The sequence below is a fragment of the Pongo pygmaeus genome, chromosome 7, assembly GCF_028885625.2.
Source record: "Pongo pygmaeus isolate AG05252 chromosome 7, NHGRI_mPonPyg2-v2.0_pri, whole genome shotgun sequence".
Taxonomy (NCBI): domain Eukaryota; kingdom Metazoa; phylum Chordata; class Mammalia; order Primates; family Hominidae; genus Pongo; species Pongo pygmaeus.
Genome location: NC_072380.2, coordinates 26,964,340 through 26,990,178, shown reverse-complemented (window position 1 = coordinate 26,990,178; position 25,839 = coordinate 26,964,340). Strand labels below are relative to the sequence as shown.

Below are 25,839 nucleotides of genomic sequence, written 5' to 3'. Positions count from 1 at the left end.
CTTCCCGAAAATATAATTTCATTACAATCAGATTTATCAAATTTTATCTGATTTTACTTGCTATTTAAAATACCTTATAATTTACTTGCTTATTTGGAATTACAATATCCTTAATATACTTCTTGATTTTAACAAAACCTAGGCCAAATATTAATCAAGTCAAGCTGTTCAAAGTTACTTTATAGCACATTGCTATGAACACACCATACACAGCAATATCTAGCAAGGGTGTCAATTTTTCTTTATTTTTAAAATCAGACCATTTAAAGAAGTTATTTACTACAAATGACTCTACACACACACACACACACACACACCTTTTTAAAGAAACGCTAGAACCCAACCCCCTCTAGGCCAGAGGAAAACATTACAGCTGTACACTCACTTGTGCCTGTTGCCGTAGAGTAAATACGGTAGCAGCAGGAGATTACGGTACTAGTTGGGCTACTGCCTGTGTTACGTCAGCGAGAGCTGCAAAGTTCCTTGCTATTCTTTTCTGGTGTCGGGGAGCTGAATATTAAAAGGGTGATTGTGGAGTTACCGGTTATCTGCATTTTTTTTCTTTTCTTATTTTGACTCTTTTTAAAAAATGCAGGTAAAGTGACAGCGGGCCAGGAGCCTAAAGACATTAGTGGTGGAGGGGTGAGTCAGCGGGTGCAAAAGGACAAGGATTTGGTTCCTCGGAGAGACGGTCCCCTCTCCGCCTCCAGAGAAGAGCAGGCAGGCAGCTCCCGGGACCGAAGCTGGGTCCGCCTCCCCCGCGCGCGAGCTGGTGGCTCAGCAGCTGCGCTTCAGGTGAGTGCGCCGGGGCCGGCGTCCCGCAGGGCCGAGTGGGTAAGGGCAAACCTCCCCCTCCGTCTGGTGAGACCGAACCCCCACTTTTCCCAGCGCCTCACGCTTTTTCCACCAGGTTTTATACCGGCCCCTCTACCCCACCCCCGATTCCCTTACGTCTTCTGCGAAGTTGCCTTCTACTTAACAAGTGTCTTTTTAACCCTGTGTTTATCACCCTCGAGGTGGGAGGAAAAGGGTTTCCGCAGTGGCACGTTTTTAATACCACCTGTGAGGTCTTAAACTTGCGATTTTAACAAGAGTCTTTGCCCGAGGTCCCACCTCAGGGCCCAACCCCAGAAGGCAAGGTGGGCACTTCCTCACGCCCCGCGGTCCTGCCGAGTCCCTGCGGTCAGTTCGCAGTTGTGGAAACCCAGGTTTCTTACGCAGATGGTGGCCCCAAGCCCAGAAAATCGAAGGCGGCCCCTGCCCGCTGGCATGCCGGCTTAATGTTTACGCCTGCAAAATCCGCAGTGACTGTCACTTGCAAAGCTCCCTCTGCAGAGGGACGTCCTCCCCACCCCGTCCCCCGGTAGTCCGGCTACGTCTGGCAGCTGGAGCCCCTCGGGTGGCCAACAGTGAGGCTTGGAAAGGCGTCGTGGACAGACCTGGGTAGCTTTCAGCCCTCGGGTCCCTCCCGGCTTCGCTCGGGACCTGGCTCTCAAGCCAGCTTGGCTGGTGGACAGACTGGCGCGCTCTGCACACCCGAGTGCGAATTCCACCGGCGTGAGCGTGCGCCTGGTCCTGGCCCTGAGGTCCTGGGTCGCAGCTGTTCCCTCTCCCAGGCCGCCCCCTCCAGGTGACTGCGAGGCAACCTGTTCTAATGGAAACCGAGTACATCCTCCAGAATTCCCTGGCTAGGATCGGTGCGACATACTCGCCAGCCGCAGTCGCCCCTCTGGGGCTTCGAGGATTTTAATTTCGCGGTACTGGCGCTCGAAATCCAGCCTTCGAGCGCTGTAGCCTGCGATTTTGGGGATTTGTTTTTTGTTTGTTTGTTTTTCGCTTCGGATCCTGAACTCGGGCAGAGGTGACTCAGTAGAGCGAGCGAGGCAGGTTCCCAGTGGTGGGGGCGCGAGGTGCTCTCGGCAGTCGCCTCCGCCGCAGCAGGGCGAAGCAGCTTCTGGACCGCAGAACTAGCCCGGCTCCCAGCTGGCGTCCCCCAGCCCGTCGAGTCAGCACAGCCTCTCTCCCTGGGGCGCCTAGCTCAAAGCCCGCCTTTCTCTTTGCGATCTTTCAGGTGGACGCGGTCAAACGATGCACCGCAGCCGCCTGGGTCTCAGCACATATTTCACACCCACGTTCCCTGGCCTGTGCTCCTAGAAGCTGGCGAGAGCAGCAGCCTTCGGTGGGGCAGCTCAAAATGTAGGTAACTGCGGGCCAGGAGCAGCGCCCAGATGCCATCAGTCCCTGCCTTTGAGCGTCGACGGCTGATCCTTTGGTTTGAGGGGGAGACTGGCGCTGGAGTTTTGAATTCCGAATCATGTGCAAAATGCTGAATCTTCCCCCAGCCAGGACGAATCAGACAGCGCGGAAAAGCAGACTCTCCTAATTCTGGAATTGCATGTTGCAAGGAGTCTCCTGGATCTTCGCGCCCAGCCTCGGGTAGGGAGGGAGTCGGGGTCCCGGGCTAGGCCAGCCCAGCATGTGGAGAGGGTCCCGGGCAGCCCCGTGCGCCCCTGGCCATGTCTCCTTTAATGCCCTGCCCCTTCGTGTGGCCTTCTGAGGGTTCCCAGAGTTGGCCAGGGTTGTTTCCCACCCGCGCGCGCGCTCTCACCCCCAGCCAAACCCAGCTGGCAGGGCTTCCTCCAGCCGAGACCTTTTGATTCCCGGCTCCCGCGCTCCCGCCTCCGCGCCAGCCCGGGGGGTGGCCCTGGAGAGCCGGACCTCGCCCGGCCCCGGCTGGGACCATGGTGTTTCTCTCTGGAAATGCTTCCGACAGCTCCAACTGCACCCAACCGCCGGCACCGGTGAACATTTCCAAGGCAATTCTGCTCGGGGTGATCTTGGGGGGCCTCATTCTTTTCGGAGTGCTGGGGAACATCCTAGTGATCCTCTCCGTAGCCTGTCACCGACACCTGCACTCAGTCACGCACTACTACATCGTCAACCTGGCGGTGGCCGACCTCCTGCTCACCTCCACGGTGCTGCCCTTCTCCGCCATCTTCGAGGTGTTAGGCTACTGGGCCTTCGGCAGGGTCTTCTGCAACATCTGGGCCGCAGTGGATGTGCTGTGCTGCACCGCGTCCATCATGAGCCTCTGCATCATCTCCATCGACCGCTACATCGGCGTGAGCTACCCGCTGCGCTACCCAACCATCGTCACCCAGAGGAGGGGTCTCATGGCTCTGCTCTGCGTCTGGGCACTCTCCCTGGTCATCTCCATCGGACCCCTGTTCGGCTGGAGGCAGCCGGCCCCCGAGGACGAGACCATCTGCCAGATCACCGAGGAGCCGGGCTACGTGCTCTTCTCAGCGCTGGGCTCCTTCTACCTGCCGCTGGCCATCATCCTGGTCATGTACTGCCGCGTCTACGTGGTGGCCAAGAGGGAGAGCCGGGGCCTCAAGTCCGGCCTCAAGACCGACAAGTCGGACTCGGAGCAAGTGACGCTCCGCATCCATCGGAAAAACGCCCCGGCAGGAGGCAGCGGGGTGGCCAGCGCCAAGACCAAGACGCACTTCTCGGTGAGGCTCCTCAAGTTCTCCCGGGAGAAGAAAGCGGCCAAAACGCTGGGCATCGTGGTCGGCTGCTTCGTTCTCTGCTGGCTGCCTTTTTTCTTAGTGATGCCCATTGGTAAGTCTTGACCACCCCTCACTTTAGCATTTGGGGGTCTTCACCCTCCTCGGCTTCTGTTACCCCAGACTCCCAGTCCGGGATGGGAGAGGAAGTATTAGCATTTCAAACAGCACAGCTCTAGGGCAATTAGAAAAGGCTCCCTTGTAGAAAAGTGAATTTTCATTCTCTTTCTACTCCAGTCTCATTTATATTAGGTCCTAGAGCACTTTTTCGACTGTAAAGTGGCTTCCAATTGATGCAGATTAATTGGTCTCTTTAATAAGAATGTCAACTTTTCTTAATGCCTATAAGCACGTGTTTAATGTAAATGCATCTGCTCTCTCTAGTCTCAGAGTCTCCACCAAGTGCTTAGGCTGACTGTGGAATGCCATTTTCACTCTGCTACAGAATGCAAATTCTCTTGGCCTGAAAATAAGTACCATGCTTATTCTGGACAAATGTGTGATTTTATTACTGCATTAGGTTATTCATAAGGGTTTGTTATAATGGTCTGTTTATGTTCTATATCTGTGCTAATTTTATTTTCTGGATTCAGTATGGAAGGAATTATGGTGAGCCACTAAGAAAAAGAAATGATTTTATGTCCAAACCAATTTAAGCCTTAAATAATTAATCATAGTATTTCCAGTAAGTAAATACTTATTTTTTATTTTAATAATAAGTATTAAAACAAACACTTCTCTTATCCAAAATCATCTTGGAAGTTGCAGATGACACTGTTTGAAAATAATACAGTACACATAATGTTATGAATCCAATTTTTGCAGATGCTAAATTAGCTGTTGTCAAAATTAATTAGCTTGTTATAAGTATCAGCAAGCTGATCCACTTGGAATAGTCGTCTATCTCCTTCAATGAGATCCCAAAATGGTTGTGTGCTATTTTTAGTTTGTAAGCTCAAATACAGACCCAAACATCGATTATCCACCAACTCTAAAAAACAAAACATTATGGTTAGCATTAATAAAAGTCCATTTCAAGTGCTTTACAGCCTAATTTAAATGGCATGTACTTAAAGTACTTTAATTTGCAACTCTGTGGAATAATAGCAACTATTTTTTTTTGTGCCATTTATGTTCCAGACATTTTCCTAAGTTTTTTATTTCATTAGTCCCCTTGACAACTCAGTGAGTTATACACAATTATCCTGCAATCACAAGCCATGGGAAGGGATTCTTCAGGTTCTAATACCATAGCCACCAGCCATGGATAGCTATTTAAATGTTAATTGAAATTAAATAAAATTCTTTCAGTTCCTCAATTCCTCAGTCCCACTGAACACATCTCAAGTGCTCAATAGTCACACGTGGCCAGTGACTACTGTCTTAGACAGCAGAGATATAGGTCATTTCTATCATTGCAGAAATGTCTGTCCTGTAGGGCTGCCAGAGAGGCCCTCCTTAATCCAATACCTGGCCTTCCATTGTGCCTGCCCATCATTATTACTTACTCTGCTCCTGGAAGTACATCACAGCTTTGAAATTATAGAAATTACACTCTTTACTTGAGCCCCTTTGCACATTTATTCATGCGTCTGCTCGCTCAACAAGTATTTATGGACCATCTGTTCTAGGCACTTTGGATGAACAGGGCAGAAAAGTCCTTGCCAATGAGACGTTTGCATTTGGAAAGGGTAGACATAAGCAAATGATTGTATCCTAAAACGTCAAGATTAACATGCACTATCAAAAAATCAACAGGATGAGAGGCTAGAAAGTGACAAAGACAACGAGGGCCTGCTTTAGTGGGTAGTGGGGAAAATTCTGTCTAAAGAGGCGATATTTGAGCAGAGTCCTGACTGAACTGAAGAGCAAAGCTTGCAAGATCTGGGAAGAAGAGCTTCCTGGGCAGAGGGAGCAGCGAGTACAGAGATGGGAAAGAGACTGACCTGTTCAATGAAGATCACAGAGGCCAGTATGGCTCAACTACAGACAGGGAGGGGGCAGTCAAGTTCAAGAAGAAATTGGAGAGATAGACAACACCAAAGTCATGTGGGGTCTTTTAGGCCAAAGTGAAGTTTGCATATTATTCTAATTGTGGTGGGAAGTCATTCAAGGGTGTTTAGCAGGTGACTGGCCAGTCTCATTTATATTTTTGAAGGATCATTCTGGTTGTTGGGGAGAAAATTGGCTGTTTGGGGGCAAGAGCAGAAGCAGAGACTAGTTAAAAGGCTATTAGAAGTCGAGGAGATAGAGGTCATGACATCTTGGACTCAAGTGAGACAGGTAGAGGTGGTAAGATGTGATCACATTCAGCACTTATTTTAAAGGTAAAGTTAATGAGTGTGGACAAGGGTGTGAGAAAAAGGGAGGTTTAGGGCCTGAACAGCTGAGTAAATAGTAATGCACTTTACTAAGACTGGCAAAACCAAAGAGTTACATGGTTGCAAGGGGCTGCAGGGAGTGAGAAGTATGAGCCTTCCTTTTGTATACACTGTGTTGAGAAACATTCCTTAGACATGGAAGTAGAGATGGCAAGTAGGGAGTTAGATACTGTACATAGATTTGGAGTTTAGAGAGGAGGCAGGCTACAGACATAAACTTGGGATATATCAACATCTTTAAAGCTACAGGAATGGAGAGGTTGACAAAAGATAAAGAGAGAGAAGAGAGATAAGAATAGTGCCTCTGCACCTTTAGTCCCAGCTACTTGGGAGGCTGAGGCAGGAGAATCGCTTGAACCTGGGAGGCGGAGGTTGCAGTGAGCCAAGATCATGCCACTTCACTCCAGCCTGGGCGCAGAGTGAGGCTCCATCTAAAAAAAAAAAAAACAAAAAAAAACCACACACACACAAAAAACAACCAGAGCCTCTGGGGGTCGGGTCAGGAAAAGCAGGAGAAACAGCCAGCAAAAAAGATTGCAAAGGAGTAGCCAGGGAGAAGAAAAATCAGGAGAATGTGATGTCCTGGAAGCCTAGAGAAAATGTTTCAAGAAGGCAGGAGTAATCAGCTGTGTCACATGCAGCTGAGAGGTCAGGTTAGAGGAGGACTGGGAGCCAACACTGGATTTGGCAGTAGGGAGGATTTTAGTGATAGGAGGAAGGCACGTGAGACTCACAGGTCCAGGGGAGTGATGGAACCAAAAGCTTGATTGTGTACTTTCTAGAAAGAACAAAGGATGAAAAAAGTGGGAACAGGGAAAATAGACAACTCTTGTGAAAGGTTTTGCTATACAGTGGAGCTAGGAGATGCAGTGTAGCTGGAGGGGTATAGAGAGAGCTTTCAATAGTGGGACGTGGGGATATGAAGTGATATTTATATTCTGATGGGAACGATGGCATAGAGAGAGGCACCGATGGGATAGGCAAAAGAGGCAACGGGATTCGGTGCCCAAGGGGCGCCTTGGGAAGTGACAAGGAGAGCAAAGTGTGTGAGCCCTGAGGCAAGTAGAGACAGAGGGAGAGAGATAGTGATCTCTTTAGGATATGTTTATGTCCTCAGTGAAATATGAAGCAAGATCATCAGCTAAGAGTGAGTCAGGAATGGGGAATGATGACAGTTTGAGCAGCAGAGAAGGTGTGAAAGATTCATCTTTGAGAGCGGGACAGTAAACATTTTATGGAAGTTTAGTAGAGTCACTGGGAAGTCCTGAAGGCCTATTTGAGATTTACGGTCATAACATTACAGTGGAGCAGGAAGGAGGGTTGTGTGTTCTTCTCTAAGAGCTAAGCAGCTGAGGGATACAGGAGACAATGCTGAGGACCGACTGTGAGTCCCAGAGAGTGTGTCTGTGAAGAGACACAGACTCGGTCAGGTTAGGGAGCATCCACAGCCAGGCGGTAGAAGAAGCCCGGGTGACGATGGGTGGCCTGAGAGTTTGGAGCTTGCAGTGGTGGCTGAGCTATGCATAGAGATGAGAAACAACGGCCTGGGTCCTGGAGTCGTCTAGGGGAGGTGGACGCTCTGTCTAATCATAGCCCACTCTTGGATTTGCTCTCCCAGGGAGTCAGCAGTGTGGAGGAGAATATGTGGTGGAGAGAAGTGGTGGTAGACAGGAACCCTCGGAATCAGTGGGCTTCTTTTAAATCCTAGTAAGGTGCCAGGCGCGGTGGCCCATGCCTCTAATGCCAGCACTTTGGGAGGCTGAGCGGGCGGATCACTTGAGGTCAGGAGTTCGAGACCAGCCTGGCCAACATGGTGAAACCCTGTCTCTACTAAAAACACAAAAATTAGCTGGGCATGATGGTACACGCCTGTAATCCCACCTACCTGGTAGGCAGAGGCTGGAGAATCGCTTGAACCCAGGAGACAAGAGGTTGCAGTGAGCTGAGTCACACCACTGCACTCCAGCCTGGGTGACAGAGCGAGATTCTGCCTAAAAAAAAAAAAAGTGATATGACAGAAGGGAAGTAGGGAACATACAGTTCACAGGGTCTGAGTAGCTGCTCAGTAGCGCAAAGGATTCCTGAACCTGCCAGTCTATGGCCCCCAATTTCTTCCTGACACCAATTGAGTAAGAGATGATATCCTCCAAGAATGTACTGGCTGTGTGATAAGCACTAGGTTCTCAGCTACACAGAATAAAAAAGATGAATAAAACACAATACCCTTAAGGGCCTCACAGTCTAGGTACGGAGACAAATTGTCAACAATTATTGCAAGTCTGTGAGATAGGTGCTCAGAATGATATTATCACATGGTGCGCAGGATGGTGCTCAGAGTGATATTATTACACAGTGCTAAGAAATATAGCAGTTAATTGTGTCCGGAGGTCACTGAGAAGCTTCTACATGCATGACCATTGACAGAGCAGAGACTTAAAGAAGATGGAACTACTTCTGCTGGGTCGTCAACTAGATGTTATATGTTTTTTTATTAACTGTCTTAAGTATGTTTTTCATGCAAAATGTGAGCAGAAGAATAAATATATTATCATATTATTATATTCAAGGGACATACATTCTTAAATACGACATGTGCTGTTTTGGAAAAAAGGGCTGTCGGTCTGCACTAGGCTACGGGAGAGAAAAGAGATTAAAAACTGAAACCAGGGCAGGGATGAGTGTGCTATCCACAGCTGAGAAGTGAAACACCCATGTTTAATAGAAACTGACCCAGGAAAATTAGATGAGTAGGCTATTTGACTGCAAAGGTCCTTCCTGTATATTGTGAGAAGTCTCACGTTCCCTTTTCCCAAGCTTCTCCCCACTAAGGCTAGGTTGCTTGCTGCACTGAATAGCATGACTGTTGGGAGGAATCTGACTTGCCTGCTTCCAAGTCTAAATCTTGCTAATCTTGTTCCGTTTTTGCATCCTAAATGTTTGGTTGAAATTCAGAACGCCTTCAAGGGAGGGGGGTGCCATGTGAAGTCCTTAACAGTCATTTATACTTTGGAGCAAATGCTTTCAAAAAGCAAATTTTGGTCATGGAGATGAGTAGAGAGACTATGACGGTGTTAGCCTTCAACCTACAAAAGAGAAGGAAGGATAAGGACTCTGCTTCTCAGGAAGCTCCAGCATCTAAAGCCTGTGAATCATCTTTGTTGATTTCATCTCATTGTCTAGAGCCCACTAGTTCCAGAGGCAGTGTGCTGCTGAGTGGAGAAACTGTTGGCCTGAGATTTAAACCTAGGCTTTCTTTTTCATATGACAGGGGATGTTATCTAGGTCAGCTGCCCAGCATAGTGCTTAACACAGAGTAAATGGTAATATATGTTCATCTTACCAGAATTCAAATGATTCACAGACCATTACTGATGTATGTCAACATGTGGATGTTGCCATGAGGGGTGGATGTCCTTGGCATTCTGAGAAATAGAAAGCATTGGAAAGAAGATGAAAAGGCAACATTCACTGAAAACATAGTTACATGTCTGAATTCTGGATATGTTATCTGATTTAAACACAAAACCCAGCATTATTATAGGACCTAAGCCATTGATTGCTATTGCCACTGAATCAAAGGAGGCAGTGTTGGGCTGAGATGCGGCTTACATAGACATGGAATATTTGAGGATTATGTTTATAAAAGAACAGAAGGCAGCACATTGATAGAGCAGGAGAATGTGTTTTAAGATTGGATGTTTGAGGAGGGTACAGCTGGCAGGGGATTTATCAGGTAGAGGCAGTGAGGCAGAGAATGATTCATTCATTCATTCAGCAGAGTTTCATTGAACATCTACTGTTTGCCAGGAAGCTATAGAATCACTGGAGATAAAGACAAATAAATCCCTGCCTTAATGGAGCAGAACATCTGAACAATTAGATACCTAGCAAAGGTATATGAAAAATGACAAGGAAAAAGGACAAGCACATACAATGATATATGATAATCCCAAATCCTCTGCGGATGCCCAAGATAACCAGGGGTTGAAAGTTACTTCACTGCAGGTACAAAGGGAGCAGTTCTCTGGTTCTCATGGAAAAGGTTCACCTCTTAGAGATAATGGTGTGAAGAGAAACTAGTGCCATTAAGATTTTTTTATTTATTTATTTAATGACAGAATCTCATTCTTTCACCCAGACTGGAGTTCAGTGGTAATCATAGCTCACTGCGGCCTCGAACTCAAGTGATTCTCCCACCTCAGCCTTCTGAGTAGCTGGGACTACAGGCATGCACCACCATGCCTTGGCTAATTTTTATATTTTATTTTTATAGAAATGGGATCTTGCTGTGTTGTCCAGGCTGGTCTTGAGCTCCTGAGCTCAAGCAATCCTTTTTCCTTAGCCTCCCAAAACATTGAGATTATAGGCATGAGTCACCACACCTGGCTAGAATTTATTTTAAGATAAGAAGCCAGTGTTTCAGGTACTCTTACTACACCAGAGACCATCCCAAAAGGTAGTGGCTTAAGGCAACAGCCATCTATGTCTCATGATTCTATGGGCAGAAGTACGTCAGCACCCAGCTTGCCTGGCAGTTGAAGCTGGCTGAGTCTTGGCGGCCTCTGTTCCCTTCTAAACCACCTTCTTATAGCATGGCAGTTCTCCCCCAAAAAAGCCAAGGCAGAAACTGTGAGGCCTTTGAAGAGCTAGGCTCACACCTGGTCCAGCATCACTGCTGTTTCATTCTGCAGTCACAGCAAGTCAGGAGACCAGCCTAGGTTCAAGGGGAAGAGAGACAGACTCATCTCTTAATGGGAGAGCAGCAGGTGTATACACGGAGGGGCAGATCATTGTAGTCCTCTTGCAGATCACCAACCTCACAAGTGTGCCAAATTACATTTCTCTTTAATCCATCAGTTATATTGAGAACTTCCCATATGCCAGGCTTCATGCAATGCACTGAGTAAAACCAACTGGGGTCTTTGCCTCCCTGCAGGCTTCTAATCTCCAGAAGGAGATAGACATTAATCAGACAGCCACACTAAGTTATCAAAAACTGTGTACAGAGCAATGAAGGGAACATAAATGGTGCCTTGAAAATACGTCCTGTGACTAAGGGTGGTCCTGGACTGGGAGGGTAGAAAGGTCTTTCTGGGAAGGAGGGCTTGACTATTAAGTCCAGATCTATTGAATGAGTAGGTGTTTAATGGCAAAAATGGGGAGGGAGGGAAGAGAATGTGTGAAGACTCTAGTGGGGCTGGCTTAATGTCCATAATGACTTTCTAGAAGGCCGCTGTGGCCAGAAACAAGAGGCCAAGAGATAACTGGTGTCCAGTGAAGCTGGAAAGAGAAGAACCAGACTAAACAAGGCTTTATAGCCATTATACAAGTTTGTGTTTTTATCCAAAGATGAGCAGGAATGACATGATAGAGTTTATACAGCATTTCAAGATATCAAAGGCTTAGTGAAAACAAGATTGTGGATAGACCAGTTGGGAGACCTTTATGCAGGACAAGGGGAGCTGTATCCTGCCAAGTGCAATCCTTCTACCGTGCCATTTAAAAAACTTATTTCCGTGAGCTGCCACATCGTTCTGGAATGCCTCTTTTGTCACTGCCTTCAGAGCTTAGATTTATGAGAAAACCTTTCTCGTGATTAGAAATAGTATAACCAGACTTGACTTTAAATTAATTTTGGCTCTTTCCACAAGACAAATCTGTCAATGAAGATTTACCATCATTTTCAAAAGAACGTGCTGCAGGCTCAGAAGATGTCAACAATGAGTTCTAACAATGCTTTGAACAATAGCTGACTCTTTCAAGTCAGGCTATAGACAGGTGAGTTATTACTTGGATGGAGTAATAATCCTTAGTCACTTAGTAACAAAGTCATTGCTGTGTTCTGTCACCTCATGATTTCATGGTGGATGTGAGGACAGTTTTCTAAGGCATTTTCTTTGTCTAACAAGTTTACTGTATTTTAGCCCTGCTATTTGGTTTGCCAGTTTGACACTTGCCTAGTGGCTTTTCATTTTTACGTTTTCTATTTCTTTGCTATTTGAACGTTTCTTTTCTTTTCTTCTTTTCTTTTAGTTTTTTCTTTAAGTTCTGGGATACAAGTGCAGAATGTGCAGGTTTGTTACATAGGTGTACATGTGCCATTGTGGTTTGCTGTACCTATCAACCCATTATCTAGGTTTTAAGCCGGGCATGCATTAGGTATTTGTCCTAATGCTCTCCCTCCCCTTGTCCCCCAACCCCCAACAGGCTCCGGTGTGTGATATTCTCCTCCCCGTGTCATGTGTTCTCATTTGAACATTTCTTTTTGTATTTTTATCCATCACTTATATTTCTCCTTTTGTGAAATTTCCTAACTGTGCTTTTTGGCCACTTTTTATACAGCAGTTTTTCTGTCTTTTTTTTTTTATTGGTAAGCTCATTTTATACATTGAAGATAAATAATTACTTGTTTATCACAAATCCTGGGTTGCCAGTCTTCTCACACTATATGCAAATGTGCCAAGAAAATGTAGCCTATTTTCCAAAAATGGATGTGATCTTTTCTACAAACTTCCATGGAAATACACATATGCATGCACTCACATGCACACAAACACACACACATGCATGCACACACACTTTTAGTTAAATTTAATAAACTCATTCAAATCCAATAATTTATGCATCATCTTTGCATATTCAGTCTCTTTTGGATGGCTTGGTGTCTTAGTCCATTCAGACTGCTACAATAAAATGCCATAGACTGGGTGGCTTATAAGCAACAGGAATTTATTTTTCACAATCCTCGAGGCTGGAGGTCTGAGCTCAAGGTACCAACAGATTTAGTGTCTGAAGAGGACCTACCTTCTTCTTTATGGATGATACCTTCTGGCTGTGTGCTCACTTGGTGGAAGGAGTGAGGCAGCTCCCTGGGTCATCTTTCTACATCACCTCCCAAAGGCCCCATCTCCTAATATCGTCACATTGGCGACCAGGATTCCAACATAGGAATTTCGGGGGTGGGGCACAAACATTCAGACCACAGCACAGGGCCTTTCAGATCTGCCCTCTAAGATACTGACCACGCCTAGGGGCTTACGAATCTCATAGTAGTCAGAGAGGGTTTGACTATGACTCCATTGATTCCTGGCTCTGGTGACACTGGCTCTGCTGCTGTTGGCCAGGGAGTCACTTTGTCCCTGCAGCCCTGTGAACAACTTTGACAACCTCCTGCACCAAATTCTCAACAATGTTTCCATCCCAGTCTCAGGGCACAGAGAGCCCTGTGGGTTCCTTCCACACTACACTCTCTGCCCCACCACACTGGCTGCCACATTAACAGGTATGGTGGCTCTCATGGAAAGGACTGACTACACCCAGAATGGAGAATGGGAGAAAGCACCTCTGCCCCCACCTTTAACTTCAGGCATTTTTTTGTTACAGAGTCTTGCTATGTCACCCAGTCTGGAGTGCAGTGGCACAATCATGGCTCACTGCAGCCTAGAACCCTGGGTTCAAGTGATCCTCTCTTCTCGGCCTCCTGAGTAGTTGGAACTACAGACATGCACCACCGTGCCCAGCCAATCTTCAGGCATTCCTACCACTCTTGTTGAGAGAGATGTCTCAGAACAAATGCCAACTGCCTCTTTCCACTACCTTCTTCCCCACCTTTCTCACAGTCCCTCGGGGAAGACAGGGAAGTCTTTCCTCTTCCTTGTTCTGGCTAAAGGGGACACTCCTCCTTCTTTCCAGAGGGGCATCCACCTTCTATGGAATAGCAAAGCCAAGCGGACAGCAGACACAGAGAGAGAGAGAGGTTTACTAAGAAAAGAATAAAGATGAGGAATATTTTAAAATATTATAATCCTTATACATATTTAAAACTATCTTTTCCACTTGGTTATTTGCATTTTGTTGTTTTATGGTTTTTACAAATGTTTGGACATTTAAAATATTTATATAGTCAAATATTTTCATGTTTTTTCATGGAATGTGCCTTCTCAGGGATGTTCAGAGAGACCTTCCACAACATAAGTCTGTTTCCTCCTCATTCTTTTAGAGCATCATTTGTAATCCACCTGGAATTCGTGTTTGTATTTTGGTAGATTATGCCTCACTATATTTATTTGAAATGGTTAGCCAGATAGTCTCAAAAGACTTATCAAATAATCCATCATTTCCTTTCTTATTTGGAAAACCACATTTGTTATATTAAAAAGAATTTTGGATCTATTCTGGAACACACTCTCTTCCATTTATCTGTCTCTCTGCTCTGCTCTAGTATTGCTGTCACATTACTTTAATGGCTGTGGTTGCCTAATACATTTTAATATTTTCTAGTTTAAGGCCTGGATGAATATTCTTTTTCAAAATTATTTTGTCTATTCTTGTATATTCTTTCTGCCAAGAAAACTCTGGATTCATTTTGTCACTCCATTTACTTCCCAAACTACTTTTGAACTGTTGTTTACACTTTACTTTTAAGCACATCTGCTAACATCTCCTGGAAAATTGATTATAACAATGAAGTTGGGAAATGCTGCTTTGATATTTTGACAGATATGACACTGTCCATTGGTTTTAGATTGATATACTCCATCATATCAAAGAAATATCTTTCTAGAGTTTACAAAACTATACAGATCTAGATTTAAAATGTATTTTAATTTGTTTGCATTTTTAATATAATTCAATCAAAAATGAATTTTTAATTTTGTTAAATTAAACATTTGCTTTATTGATATCCCTCAATATAATCTTTTTTCATTGACACTGATTTGATAAAGTTTTATTTCATATTATTAACCTATCCATGTATTCTTGGATTAAATTATACTCATTCAGGTGACATCACCCTTATTCATGTTGCTGTATCACAGGAAATATTTCACGTCTCATTTGCATCTATATTTCTGTGTGAAATGAGTCTATTGTTTTACTTTAATGCACTGTCTTTGTTACATTTTGGTAACAGGTTTATGTTAATTTCATAAAGCAAATTGTGACACTTTTCATTTTTTCTCTATGAACTGTAACAGCTTAAATAGCGTAAGAATTATGTGTTCCTTGAAGGTTTGAAAAACTTGCCTATAAAACATTCGGGCCCAGCTCCTTTTATGGATGCAATTCTTTGAGACTGCTTTCTATTTCTTCCATGGATAGTGGTCTGTTCTGATTGTCAGATTTGATAATCTTTATTTTCATATTTTCCATTTGCCTTCTCATTGAGGTTCAAGTTTTTAGCATAGACTTCTACATTAAATTCTGTAACTTTTTATTTCTTTGCTATCTTTCTTCTTTCTTTTTGTCTTCAATCAAACTTTCTGAAAGCCTGTATATTTTATTAGTTTTTTTCAAAGAATCTAAGTCCTGAATTTATTAGTTATTTTAATCTCTTTTCCAGTGCATTAATGTAATCTCTAGAGATTTCTCTCTTTTATTTTCTGGTTATATTTTGCTTTTCAATATTAGCTTACCCAGAATGTTTAGTTCATGTATTTTAATTCTTTCTTGTCTAAGATTAAAAACAATCCAAGCTGTACATTTGCTTCTAAGCAAAGTTTAGTTTCTTCCCTTATGTTCGGGTAGGCAGTGCTCTCATCCAATCAGTCTGTCTTCCTGCTTTTAATATTTCCCTTGTCCTGTGTAGACAGGAAAGGATTCATTGTGTTGTTGTTGTTGTTGTTTGTTCATTTGAAAATAATTGGTAATTTTATCTCCCACTTTCTCAAATGTAATTTCTAATTTAATGCATTGTGGTCAGAGAGTGTGAGCTCAATAATTTTTAGCTTATGGGACTTATTGAGATTTTCTTAATGACTTAATATGTAATCAATAATTAACACACTTAATAGATTTAATCTTTAGTGTATACATTAACTAAACATTAATAGTGTTTTCCAGATCCTCTTTATCCATTCATCTTTATTTATCTTACCATTATCTATTATATACTTTACTTGCCAAATATTGAGAGAGGTATGATAAAGTTTCCCTTTGCTACCGGGTTTCTTCCCATTATTTCTTACATTTTTAACAAGTTATGCTTTATATATGTTTATGCTTTTGCTTCATGCATAAAAGATCAAATCAATAATATCTTCATTTAAAGTTAGACTTTTTGTTCTATTTAATTATTTTTCCTGGATATGCATATTTAAAAAAAATAATATTTCAATCTCTAATCTATTTTTGTTCACATTTGTTCATCATTTTATATAGCAGCTTGTGTATTTCACATCAAATGGATTTCTCATAATCCATGTTTCTAATCTGGGTATTTGTCCTTAATAAGGATTTAACTAATTTTCATTTATTGTGACAGATTATTTGGTGTGATTTTTGTCAACTTATCATATGCTTTCTGGCTCTATGCTTCCTTTGTTTTCATTATTTTCAGTCTTTCATAAAACGGGTAATTTTTTTCTTTGCTTTTTAATTCTGTGGTGATTTGGAAAGCTTGTCTCCTGTTTTGAATTTTACTAGACATAACTTCTGAGTTTTTCAAAAGCATGTTTAAACCTTCAGTTCTCTCTATTACTCCACCACCCACCTTTGCCCATGGAAGGTGAGAAGTTTAGCACACTCTTCTTTTCCCTTCTCCTTAAAACCTCTGTCTTTTAGTTAATAAAATAGTGCATTTTAAATCTAGATTATTTTCATTAAATTTTGTATTTCCTCTCCTGTCTTTTGTATCTCTCTATAATTTAGTTTACTGATTGTCCTCCTATTATATATTATGACTTACTCACTCCTGTGCTCTGGATTTTTCTTAATCTCCCAGATGGAACAGAGGTCAGGAAATCATGGCCTGCTTTTGTGAGTAAAGTTCTACCAGCTGGGTTGGCCATGCCCTGTAATTGACATATTGTCTGTGGTGCCCCATGTGTCAGTGGTGGACTTGGGTAGATGCTACAGAGACTGTATGGCCCACAAAGTTTAAGATATTTATTATTATATTGGAGAAGACTATAGCACCAAACAAAATTTTACCAATAAGCATATAAGCAAGGGCCATGTGCAGTGACTCACGCCTGTAATCCCAGCAATTTTGGAGGCCGAGGTGGGTGGATCACTTGAGGCCAGGAGTTTGAGACAAGCCTAGCCAACAAGGCGAAACCCCGTCTCTATTAAAAGTACAAAAATTAGGCGTGGTGGCACACACCTGTAATTCTAGTTATTCAGGAGCCTGAGGCACAAGAATCACTTGAACTCAGGAGGCAGATGTTGCAGTGAGCCGAGATTTCCACACTGGACTGCATCCTGAGCAACAGAGCAACACTTTGTCTCTGACAACAACAACAAAAAAGATATAAGCAAAACAACATTTTCTCAGCCCTTCCAGGCCTGAGCCTTAACACATGAAAGACAAATTATGTGACATAGAATTCAAGTGAGTTTTTTTTTTTTTTTTGCTTTTTTGTTTTTGTTTTTTTGCATTTCAAAATACTCTTGTTGCTTCTTTGTTTCTTGGCATTTAATGCTTCATAAATGACATGAGGTCCCCTTGATTATTGTTTTTTTGTCAAGTACTCTCTTTATGTATTTATTTTTCAACTAAGATGTTTATAAAATTTTTTTCTCTATTAAATTAAAAAGAATATATCCTGGGGACTTCTGTTTGGGGTAACTTTTCATTGCTATTGCCTGAGATCCAGTGCACCTTTTGCTCTGAATCCAAAGGCAGCCTCCTTTAATCATGATGTCCTCTGCTCTGATCTTCCTCTTGGAATTTCAATTCCTATACCTGCCCTGTTTTTCGTTGTTTTTTTTTTTTTTAATTTCTCTCTCATTAGTCACTTTTTTACTATTTTTTTTAACTTTCCATTTGAATATCTCAAATTCATGTTCCACTTATTTGGTTTTTGTAATACACAATCTCCATATTCCCTCCATCCCACTCCATATGGTGGGCACACTGTCCACCTTCATCTCCTCCTACACTTGTTTTGTGAGCCTAACAGCTGCTTAAGTCTTGTTTGAATACAATTTAGAGATCGTCTTCCACATCACCATTTTAAAGGTGTACACTTGCTCTGATTCCTCAGATCAATCTCCTCTATTGAATAGCTGAAGCTTTTCATAGGAATGGTACTTTTTCTCTTTTTGTTCAACCTCATAGAGGGTGACCTGGTATTAAAATTTGAAATGGGCTTTGTTTGAAACTGGGTAGGTTCCTCTTCAAATCTTTCAGATCCAGATTAAGGGGAGAAGGAAATGGATTGTCTTTGTTGTGATTCGAATCTGTCAGAGTACAGATCTCTTTATCCTTCAGGAGATGGAAGTAACACGTTTTGATTTTGCACAGCAAAGGCTCTTTCTCTTGTCTGTTTGGTGCAGGGTGTGTAGTGCCCTCTTCTCCGGGTGGCATGACTGACCGCTTGGGCACCTGTTGTAGAGAACCTCCTTCGTCTGCTGACCTTGCCTGGGAAAGCTCAGGGTCCTTCCCATCCTGCCTGGATGTGAGCATTGAGATTTGCCTTTGAGAAGCTGGCCCTGATCCTGTGTGTGTGTCACAGTTTCTGTTCTCTCAAGCCCTCAGGGCTATTCCTGAGAAGCAACTGGAGCCATTCCATCTTTCCCATCTTTCGTTGATGTGAACCGAGGATTCATCAGTTTTTTATTCACGCTGGTCCTAACAAAACTATAGTTTCAAGAAATTTCTCAGAGATTCTGGCTTATGAATATTGGCTTTCCCTAAGGTTTTTAGCAGGGAGGTAAAATTTCACCTGTATGTGTATTGTTTTAGATAGATTGAAAATTTAGAAAGAGGACCTGAGAGTTCAGCTCTGTCTGGAATTCACTGCCTGTGTGCAGGCTCCTTTTCATGGGGATGTCAGAGTCTGAAGCAGAAGTGAGTCACCTGCAGTGCGATTCTCTCCTTCAGTCCTTCAGAAGTTTGTGGTTCAAGACAAAGCAGACCCATCCTCCTACAGCCTTTGATTCTCAACGGTTAGAGGAAGACAGCTGTGGGGTCAGACAGTAACAGAATCCCTACACAGTTCAGTAAGCCGAGCTTTCCCTTGTGGCTGTGATCACAAGAGGATTGTGTGAAACATGTAGAGTTTAATGACTCTTTTCCTAGGAAAAAAGAAGTGAAACCATTGACACACCTGAGGATGTATGTGATGTCAAGCGGTAGCCTTATCAGCTCAGGCTGCCATAATGGAATACCTGGGCGGGTATAGACTGGGCAGCTTGGGCAGCTGACATTGATTTCTCAGAGCTCTGGAAGCTGGAAGTCTGAGATCAGGGTTCTAGCATTGTCAGGCTCTTGGTGAGGGTTCTCCTCCTGGGTCACAGATGGTTGCCTTCTCCCTGCATCCTCACTTGATGAAGACAGACAGAGAGAGAGAGCGAGTTCTCTGGTACCTTGCTCTTTGTATAAGGGCATGAATCTCATTATGAGGATTCACCCTCATGACATCATCTCATCCTAATCACGTCCCAAAGGCCCCACCTCCTAACACCATCAAACTGGTGGTTAGGGTTTCAACATGTGGATTTGGGGAGGACACAAACTTTCCATCCATATTAGTGGTACTTGCATGGCACTTACCGCATCTAGTTTAAGTCCCAAAAGTAGCCAGGAAGATGGAGGTTGCTATGCTCATGTAGAGATAAGGAAACTGAGGCACACACAGGATTAGTGACATCTTGCAGGAGCTGCCTGGCTGCCTTCCCTGGAACAGAGGAAAGGGGCCTGGCTACAGTTAAAAGCCCTGGAATCACACCTGGTCCTGGCCTTCGCTCTGCACTCTGGTGTCCTCATCTGGAGGAGAGGGGCTTGGTTGAGCCAGTGGCTTTCAAACTTCTTAGCTTCAGAACTCTTTGTGCAAAATAAATCCCACTCAGAAATCCAAGACATAAAATGGATAAAGGCAGCATTGTGCTGGTGAAGCAGCCAGGGAACCCTGCGTCCTGAACACTCAGCCCTCCCTTCCTGCTGGCAGCAACTGCTGAGGGGGATCTGGAGCACAGGTTGCTCTCTCTGCTAACAGTGTCTGATCCCAGACTCATTAAATGGTATCAGAAGAAGTTTGGGAAGAAGTGTGGTCTGTATTTTCAAAGGAGAAGGAGGCAAGGTTGACAAAGGGCGCACGAGCTGTCATTATACTGGAATGCTGGCAGAGCAGTCGTCTTTGCCCAAAAAGGGTTTGAAAAGCGAACATTGCACATTCACTTTTTTTATGTGCTATCCACATTTAGCTTATTGCCAGGGCATTCGTTGCCAGTGAGAAACCTACTGTCTACAAGTGGACTGCGTAGTTTAGTTCCTCTTAATGAAAAAGGTTTTTGACATTTACCTGGAATTTTTATGTTGTTTTGTTTCATGAGTTTGCTGTCATTTGGAAATTACTAAAGAACAATCTCAGAAATGGGTTTTTATTTTTACTTTTTTTTTTTATTTTTTTTATTTTTGTTCGTCTTTTTTTCCAAGATGGTGGGTTAGAGAGGTTTTTAAAAAGAAACTTTAGGAGAGGATAAAATCCCAGGATAATAAACTTTTCCTAAAGAGGTCACATTAGTAGTTCTCAATCGGGGTTGATTTTGACCTCCAGGAGGCACTTGGCAAGGTCTGGAGACGTTTTTCTTTTTGTTTGTTTTTGTTTTTGTTTTTGTTAGTGTTTTTGTTTTGCTTTGTTTCGTTTTTTGAGACGATGTCTCACTGTTGCCCAGGCTGGAGTGCAATGGTGCGATCTCGGCTCACTGCAACCTCCGCCTCCTGGGTTCAAGCGATTGTCCTGCCTCAGCCTCCTGAGTGGGTGGGATTACAGGCGCCTGCCACCACGCCTGGCTAAGTTTTTGTATGTTTATAGTAGAGACGGGGTTTCTCCATGATGGCCAGGCTGGTCTTGAACTCCTGACCTCAAGTGATCCACCCACCTCGGCCTCCCAAAGTGCTAGGATTACAGGCATGAGCCACTGCGCCTGGCCCAAGACCTCTTTTTGTCATAGTGTCACAACTGGGGTGGGAGATGCTGCTGGCATTGTGTGGGTTAGACCGGGGTGCTGCCGAATGTTCCACAACCACAGGACAGCCCCCACAACAGAGAATTAACCAGCCCAAAATGGCAATAGTGCCGAGATTAACAAACTCTGGTTTGTGCTACAGGAATTCCTGAAATTTACAAAAATACATTAGAAACAGCACATTTAAAGCAGACATCAATTATCATTATTGTTCAGATTTTGTTTACTGTGTTGCCAACATCTTAGCTAGTGATTCAAAACAAAACAAAACACATGAACCAAACAAACCCTGAGGTCTCCAGATGCCTTGAGGTCCCCAAAGAGGCAATAGTTGTCTACTCACTTTTTTTTATTGTAATTAAATTCACATAACACAAAATTCACAATTTTAACCATCTTAAATTGTAAAATTCAGTGGCATTTAATACATTGACAATGTTATCCAACTATCACCACTATCTAGTTCCAAAGCACTTCATGACCCCAGAATAAAATCTGGGTCCCATTAGCAATCACTCTGCATTCCCCACTCCCCAAGTCCCTGGCAGCCATCAATCTGTATGGATGTGCTGATTCCTGATACTGCATATGAATGGGATCATATATGTGACCTTTTGTGTATACCTCTTCATTTTGCATAATGTTATCAAGCTTCATCCATGTTATGGTATGTTTCAGGACTTCATTCCTTTTGTATGACTGAATACTATTTATTTGTATGAATATACCATATTTTATTTATCCATTGCTCCATTGAGGGACATTTAAGTTATTTCTGCCTTGTGACCACTATGAATAGCATTGCTATGAACATCCATGTACAAGCTTTTTTTTGAGTACCAGTTTTCAGTTCTTTCAGGTATACCCCTAGGAGTTGAATTGCTCGGTCATATGGAACTTCTACATTTAGCTAATTAAGGAACTGCCAAATTGTTTTTCACAGCAAATTCCCCAGTTTACATACCCACCAGAAATGTCTGAGGGCTCTAGTTTCTCTACATTCTCACCACTACTTGTCATTTTTTAAAATGATGTCCAATCCTAGCGGGTGTGAAATAGCATCTCTAGTGATATTGCTTTGCATTTCCCTAATGACTAATAATGCTAAGTGTCTTTTCATGTGCATGTTTGTCCATTCATATAACTTCTTTGGAGTTATATCTATTCACATCCTTTGCCCATTTTTTAATTGGGTTATTTGTCTTTTTATTGTTGAGTTGCAGAAGTTATTAATATATTCTGGATGCCAGATGCTGGTCAGATATTTGATTTGCAAATATTTTCATTCGTGGGTTGCCCTTTCACATTCTTGATAGTATTCGTTGGTGGACAGCTGTCTTTAATTTTTATGACATCCAATTTATCTACTTTTTCTTTTGTTGCCTGTGTTCTTGGTGTCATATATCTAACGAATCATTGTCTAATTCAAGCTTGTCCAACCCATGGCCAGGACGGCTTTGAATGCAGCCCAAAAAAAATTCATAAACTTTCTTAAAACATTATGATTTTTTCCAATTTTTTTTAGCTCATCAGCTATTGTTAGTTTTAGTGTATTTTATATGTGTCCCAAGACAACCCTTCTTCTTCCACTGTGGTCCAGGGAAGCCAAAAGATTGGACACCCCTGGCAAAGTTGCAAAAATATATCCTTATGTTTTCTCCTAAGAGTTATACTTTCTCCTAAGAGTTATAGTTACACTTAGGTCCTTGATCCATTTTGAGTTAATTTTTATACATGATAGGAGGTAAGCTTCCAATTTCATTGTTTTGCATGTAGAAATTCAGTTGTCCAAGCATCATCTATTGAAGAAACTATTCTTTCTCCCACTGAGTGGTCTTGGCACCCTTGTCGAAATTCAACTGACCATAGATAAATGAGTTCATTTCTGGAGTCTAAATTCTATTCCATCAAAAGGAATTGTATTCCACATTTCATATGTCCTTTATTCTTATGACAGTACCACACTGTTTTGATTACTGTAGCTTTGTAGTAAGTTCTGTAATTACTACCCACGATTTTTTACATCTCTAAAGGTTTAATAGAAACTTTCAAAAAGACTACCTCTTTTTAAAGAAAATGATGTAGAATAGTACAGGTACACAACGTTTCTATTCCTAAGTTCAAAAGCTCTGAAAATCGAAAGTTCTCCATTAATAATTTGGGGCCAAAATCTGACCTTATCAGAACTCATTTGGCAGTGAACTCAATCTGAACTCAGGTGAGTCCATTTGTAGATTTTATATTTTACAGGTTGCGTTGCAGAAATATTTGTGTGTTTGATTGTAGGGTGCTGACCCATACCCTACTGGTAGTAGTATACAATACACAACATATGATCAAGATGACCTTTATAAAATCTGAAAAATCCTGATTTCCAAAACACATCTAATACCAAAGGTTTTGGAAAAGGAATGGTGGACCTGTATCACAACACTGGTTATCTCATGATGCTCAAAACTCCCATAATTTTTAAATCTTTGATTAGAAAAACACAAAAGGAAACAAATAATCATAATTTGCTTTATGCACCTAACATTTATGGCACAACACATGTTCACCAGTTTATTAAGCACTTTACCAGTGTGTCTCTGCAGCCATTGTGGTCCGTTTGTGAATTCCTTCAGATATTTACACAATGTAAAATATTGCACTTGAATCAGTTCCTTTGTTTTAAACTTTGCCCTTCTGGATCATCCTTTAAGAAGAAAATGCCCAGCTTTTCCATGAGGCGATTGCACTGTGATTCTGGTACATCCAATCCTATATTCTTAGCCCATTACTCATTATTCATTTAATTCCATAGTTCCTCTAAATGATGATGAGGAGGTATTTTTATCCTCATTTTATCTGACAAAAAAAATTTTGTCTATATAGTTTTAACTGCCTCATAGAGCCATGTTGATCATATGGCAAACAAGGTGTTGACCATGGCCATCAGTTCCAAGAGAAAATAGACAATCCTACACTCTCTACTCCAACCCTGATTAGCTCATGTGGTTTACTGGACAAAGGGAAGAAGTGGACAAATGAGAGGAATTGAAGCTGGAAAGGGCCAGGAGAAATAGAGGGATGAGCAGGAAACTAGGGGACAAAGGGAGTAAATTATTAACGAGGCGAGTCTAATGTTCACTGAGCTCTCAGATGTTGTCACATCCAGTTCTTATCCTGCACTTGCTGATTAATCAAGACATGTTCACAAAGTACTGAGCATCTGCTGTGGGCTTAGTTCTGAGCTAAGTCTTATGGAGGTCAGGAAGAAGAAGAGCCACTTTCTTCAAGTCTAATCTGGGGAAAAGGATAACACACGTGAAACAATAGTCATCAGGACAAGATAACACTCATTACAAATGGTCTAGGAATCCAGAGGGGAGATATGCCAGGCAGGTCTTAATTAGAGAAGTTTCCATAGAGGGAAGGAGTCTTCAACTGGGTCTTGAAAGGTAGAATTTGAAAAGCCAATAGAGGATTTGAAAAGCCAATAGAAGCTCCAAGACAGGAGTGAACACACCACATTCATGAGCTTGTGAGATAATCCTCGAGTGGTATGTGTGTGTGTGTGTGTCTGTGTGTGTTTGTAGAGACAGAGAGGGAGAGAGAGAGTCATGGAAAACAACATTGACCAGACTTGGTGGGACAATATTATTCTGGGTGTCTTTTTGAAAACCAAAGGTTTTGGCCATGAAATCAGAGGAAGTGGGGAGCCACTGGGGGTTTGAGGCAGGGAAGCAACATTGCAGAGCAGGGTTAGAATAAGATCCGGTCTGCAGTGATGGCAAGGTGTGTTGAAGTGAGAGATTCAGGCTGGCTGTTTAGGTTTGAATGAGGACCTGCCCAGGGGTGTGGCAGTAAAATACAGAAGGTCGAGGAGAGAGTAGGGATGTTTCACGGCAGGTCAATGGGAATCAGAGACTGCGTCTGAGGAATCAGAGTGGAATTAATAAAAGAGGCTTTTGAGCTTTGCATGCAGTAGGGAGTAGTTGTCCATAGACAGAGATGCTGGGAGAGAAGTTGGTTCCAGAAAACCTTTAGTATTGATCATATTTTGCCTGAAATGATGATGTTTAAGTGAAACTATCTGGAACTATGCTGTCCAATATGGTAGCCTCTAGCCACATGTAATAAATTAAATTGAAATTGAAATTAGATAAAATTAAAAATTCAGTTTTGCAGTCAGGCTAACTGCATTTCAAGTAGTCCATAGCTTCATATGGCTAATGTCCACTGCATTCAACAGCCCAGGCATAGAGCATTTCCATCCTCTCAGAATGTTCTGTTGGACAGGGTTGACCTAGAGATCAGCAGAAATAATTGGCATTTGGTGGAGAGCTCTTGAGATGAGAGTCATGGGAATAGAAAATAGCAAAGCTAAGGGAATGGGTCATCTCCTAAGGAGGGCTGAATGTTAGAATATGTTGGCATGAGTAGGCAGAAGAAAAACAAGCAGAAATTGCACGACGTTTTGGAAAAGTGGGAGACTCACCACAGCATAAAATCCTGGCAACAAAAAGAAGAGAGAATTTTAGTGAGGAGAAAGTGGCGCCAATGTCAAATGCAGCAGAGAAGTCAAGGGGAAAGAAAATGAGAAAAAAAATAGTGTTTAGTAATCTGAGGTCATTTGTGACCTATCAAAGCTGATGCAGAGTCGGGAAGAGATGTCACTAAATAGGAATGCCACCAGCTTTCTCTTGTGCTAGGGTAGGAGTTTGGGATCTAGGAACAGTTTCAGCTGAATGTTAGGGACGGGAGGCTTGTCATGGAGGATGTGGAAATGAAAGTGGAGGTGAAGAACAGAGCCAGGACCTGAGAGGACAAAGCAAAGGGATGAAAGATTGTGCCACCATCAAGGGCTCCACCAAGGGTCCAATTTTGTTTTTGTTTTTTTCCAAGAAAAGAAAAATGAGTACAGAAGAAGGGGAATCTGCAGGCGGTGGTTGAGAGGATTTGAATGCAAAGGATATCTGGGAAAGCCCGATGTC

At 42.8% G+C, this 25,839-nt stretch overlaps 1 protein-coding gene across 3 annotated transcripts in view; it reads left to right on the top strand.

Annotated features, from left to right (window-relative positions):
- The first annotated feature begins 455 nt into the window (after window positions 1–455).
- The window catches only part of ADRA1A (adrenoceptor alpha 1A), a 119,726-nt gene continuing 94,342 nt past the window's right edge, over window positions 456–25,839 (top strand). For 2 of the 3 annotated variants that reach the window (XM_054498546.2, XM_054498549.2), the window contains exons 1-2: window positions 536–795; window positions 2,072–3,624. In XM_054498546.2, the coding sequence (XP_054354521.1) occupies window positions 2,742–3,624 (883 nt within the window). In that variant the 5' untranslated portion in view covers window positions 536–795; window positions 2,072–2,741. Of the gene's footprint in view, window positions 796–2,071; window positions 3,625–25,839 lie in introns of all 3 variants that reach the window. The other variant, XM_054498548.2, reaches the window with a different exon arrangement.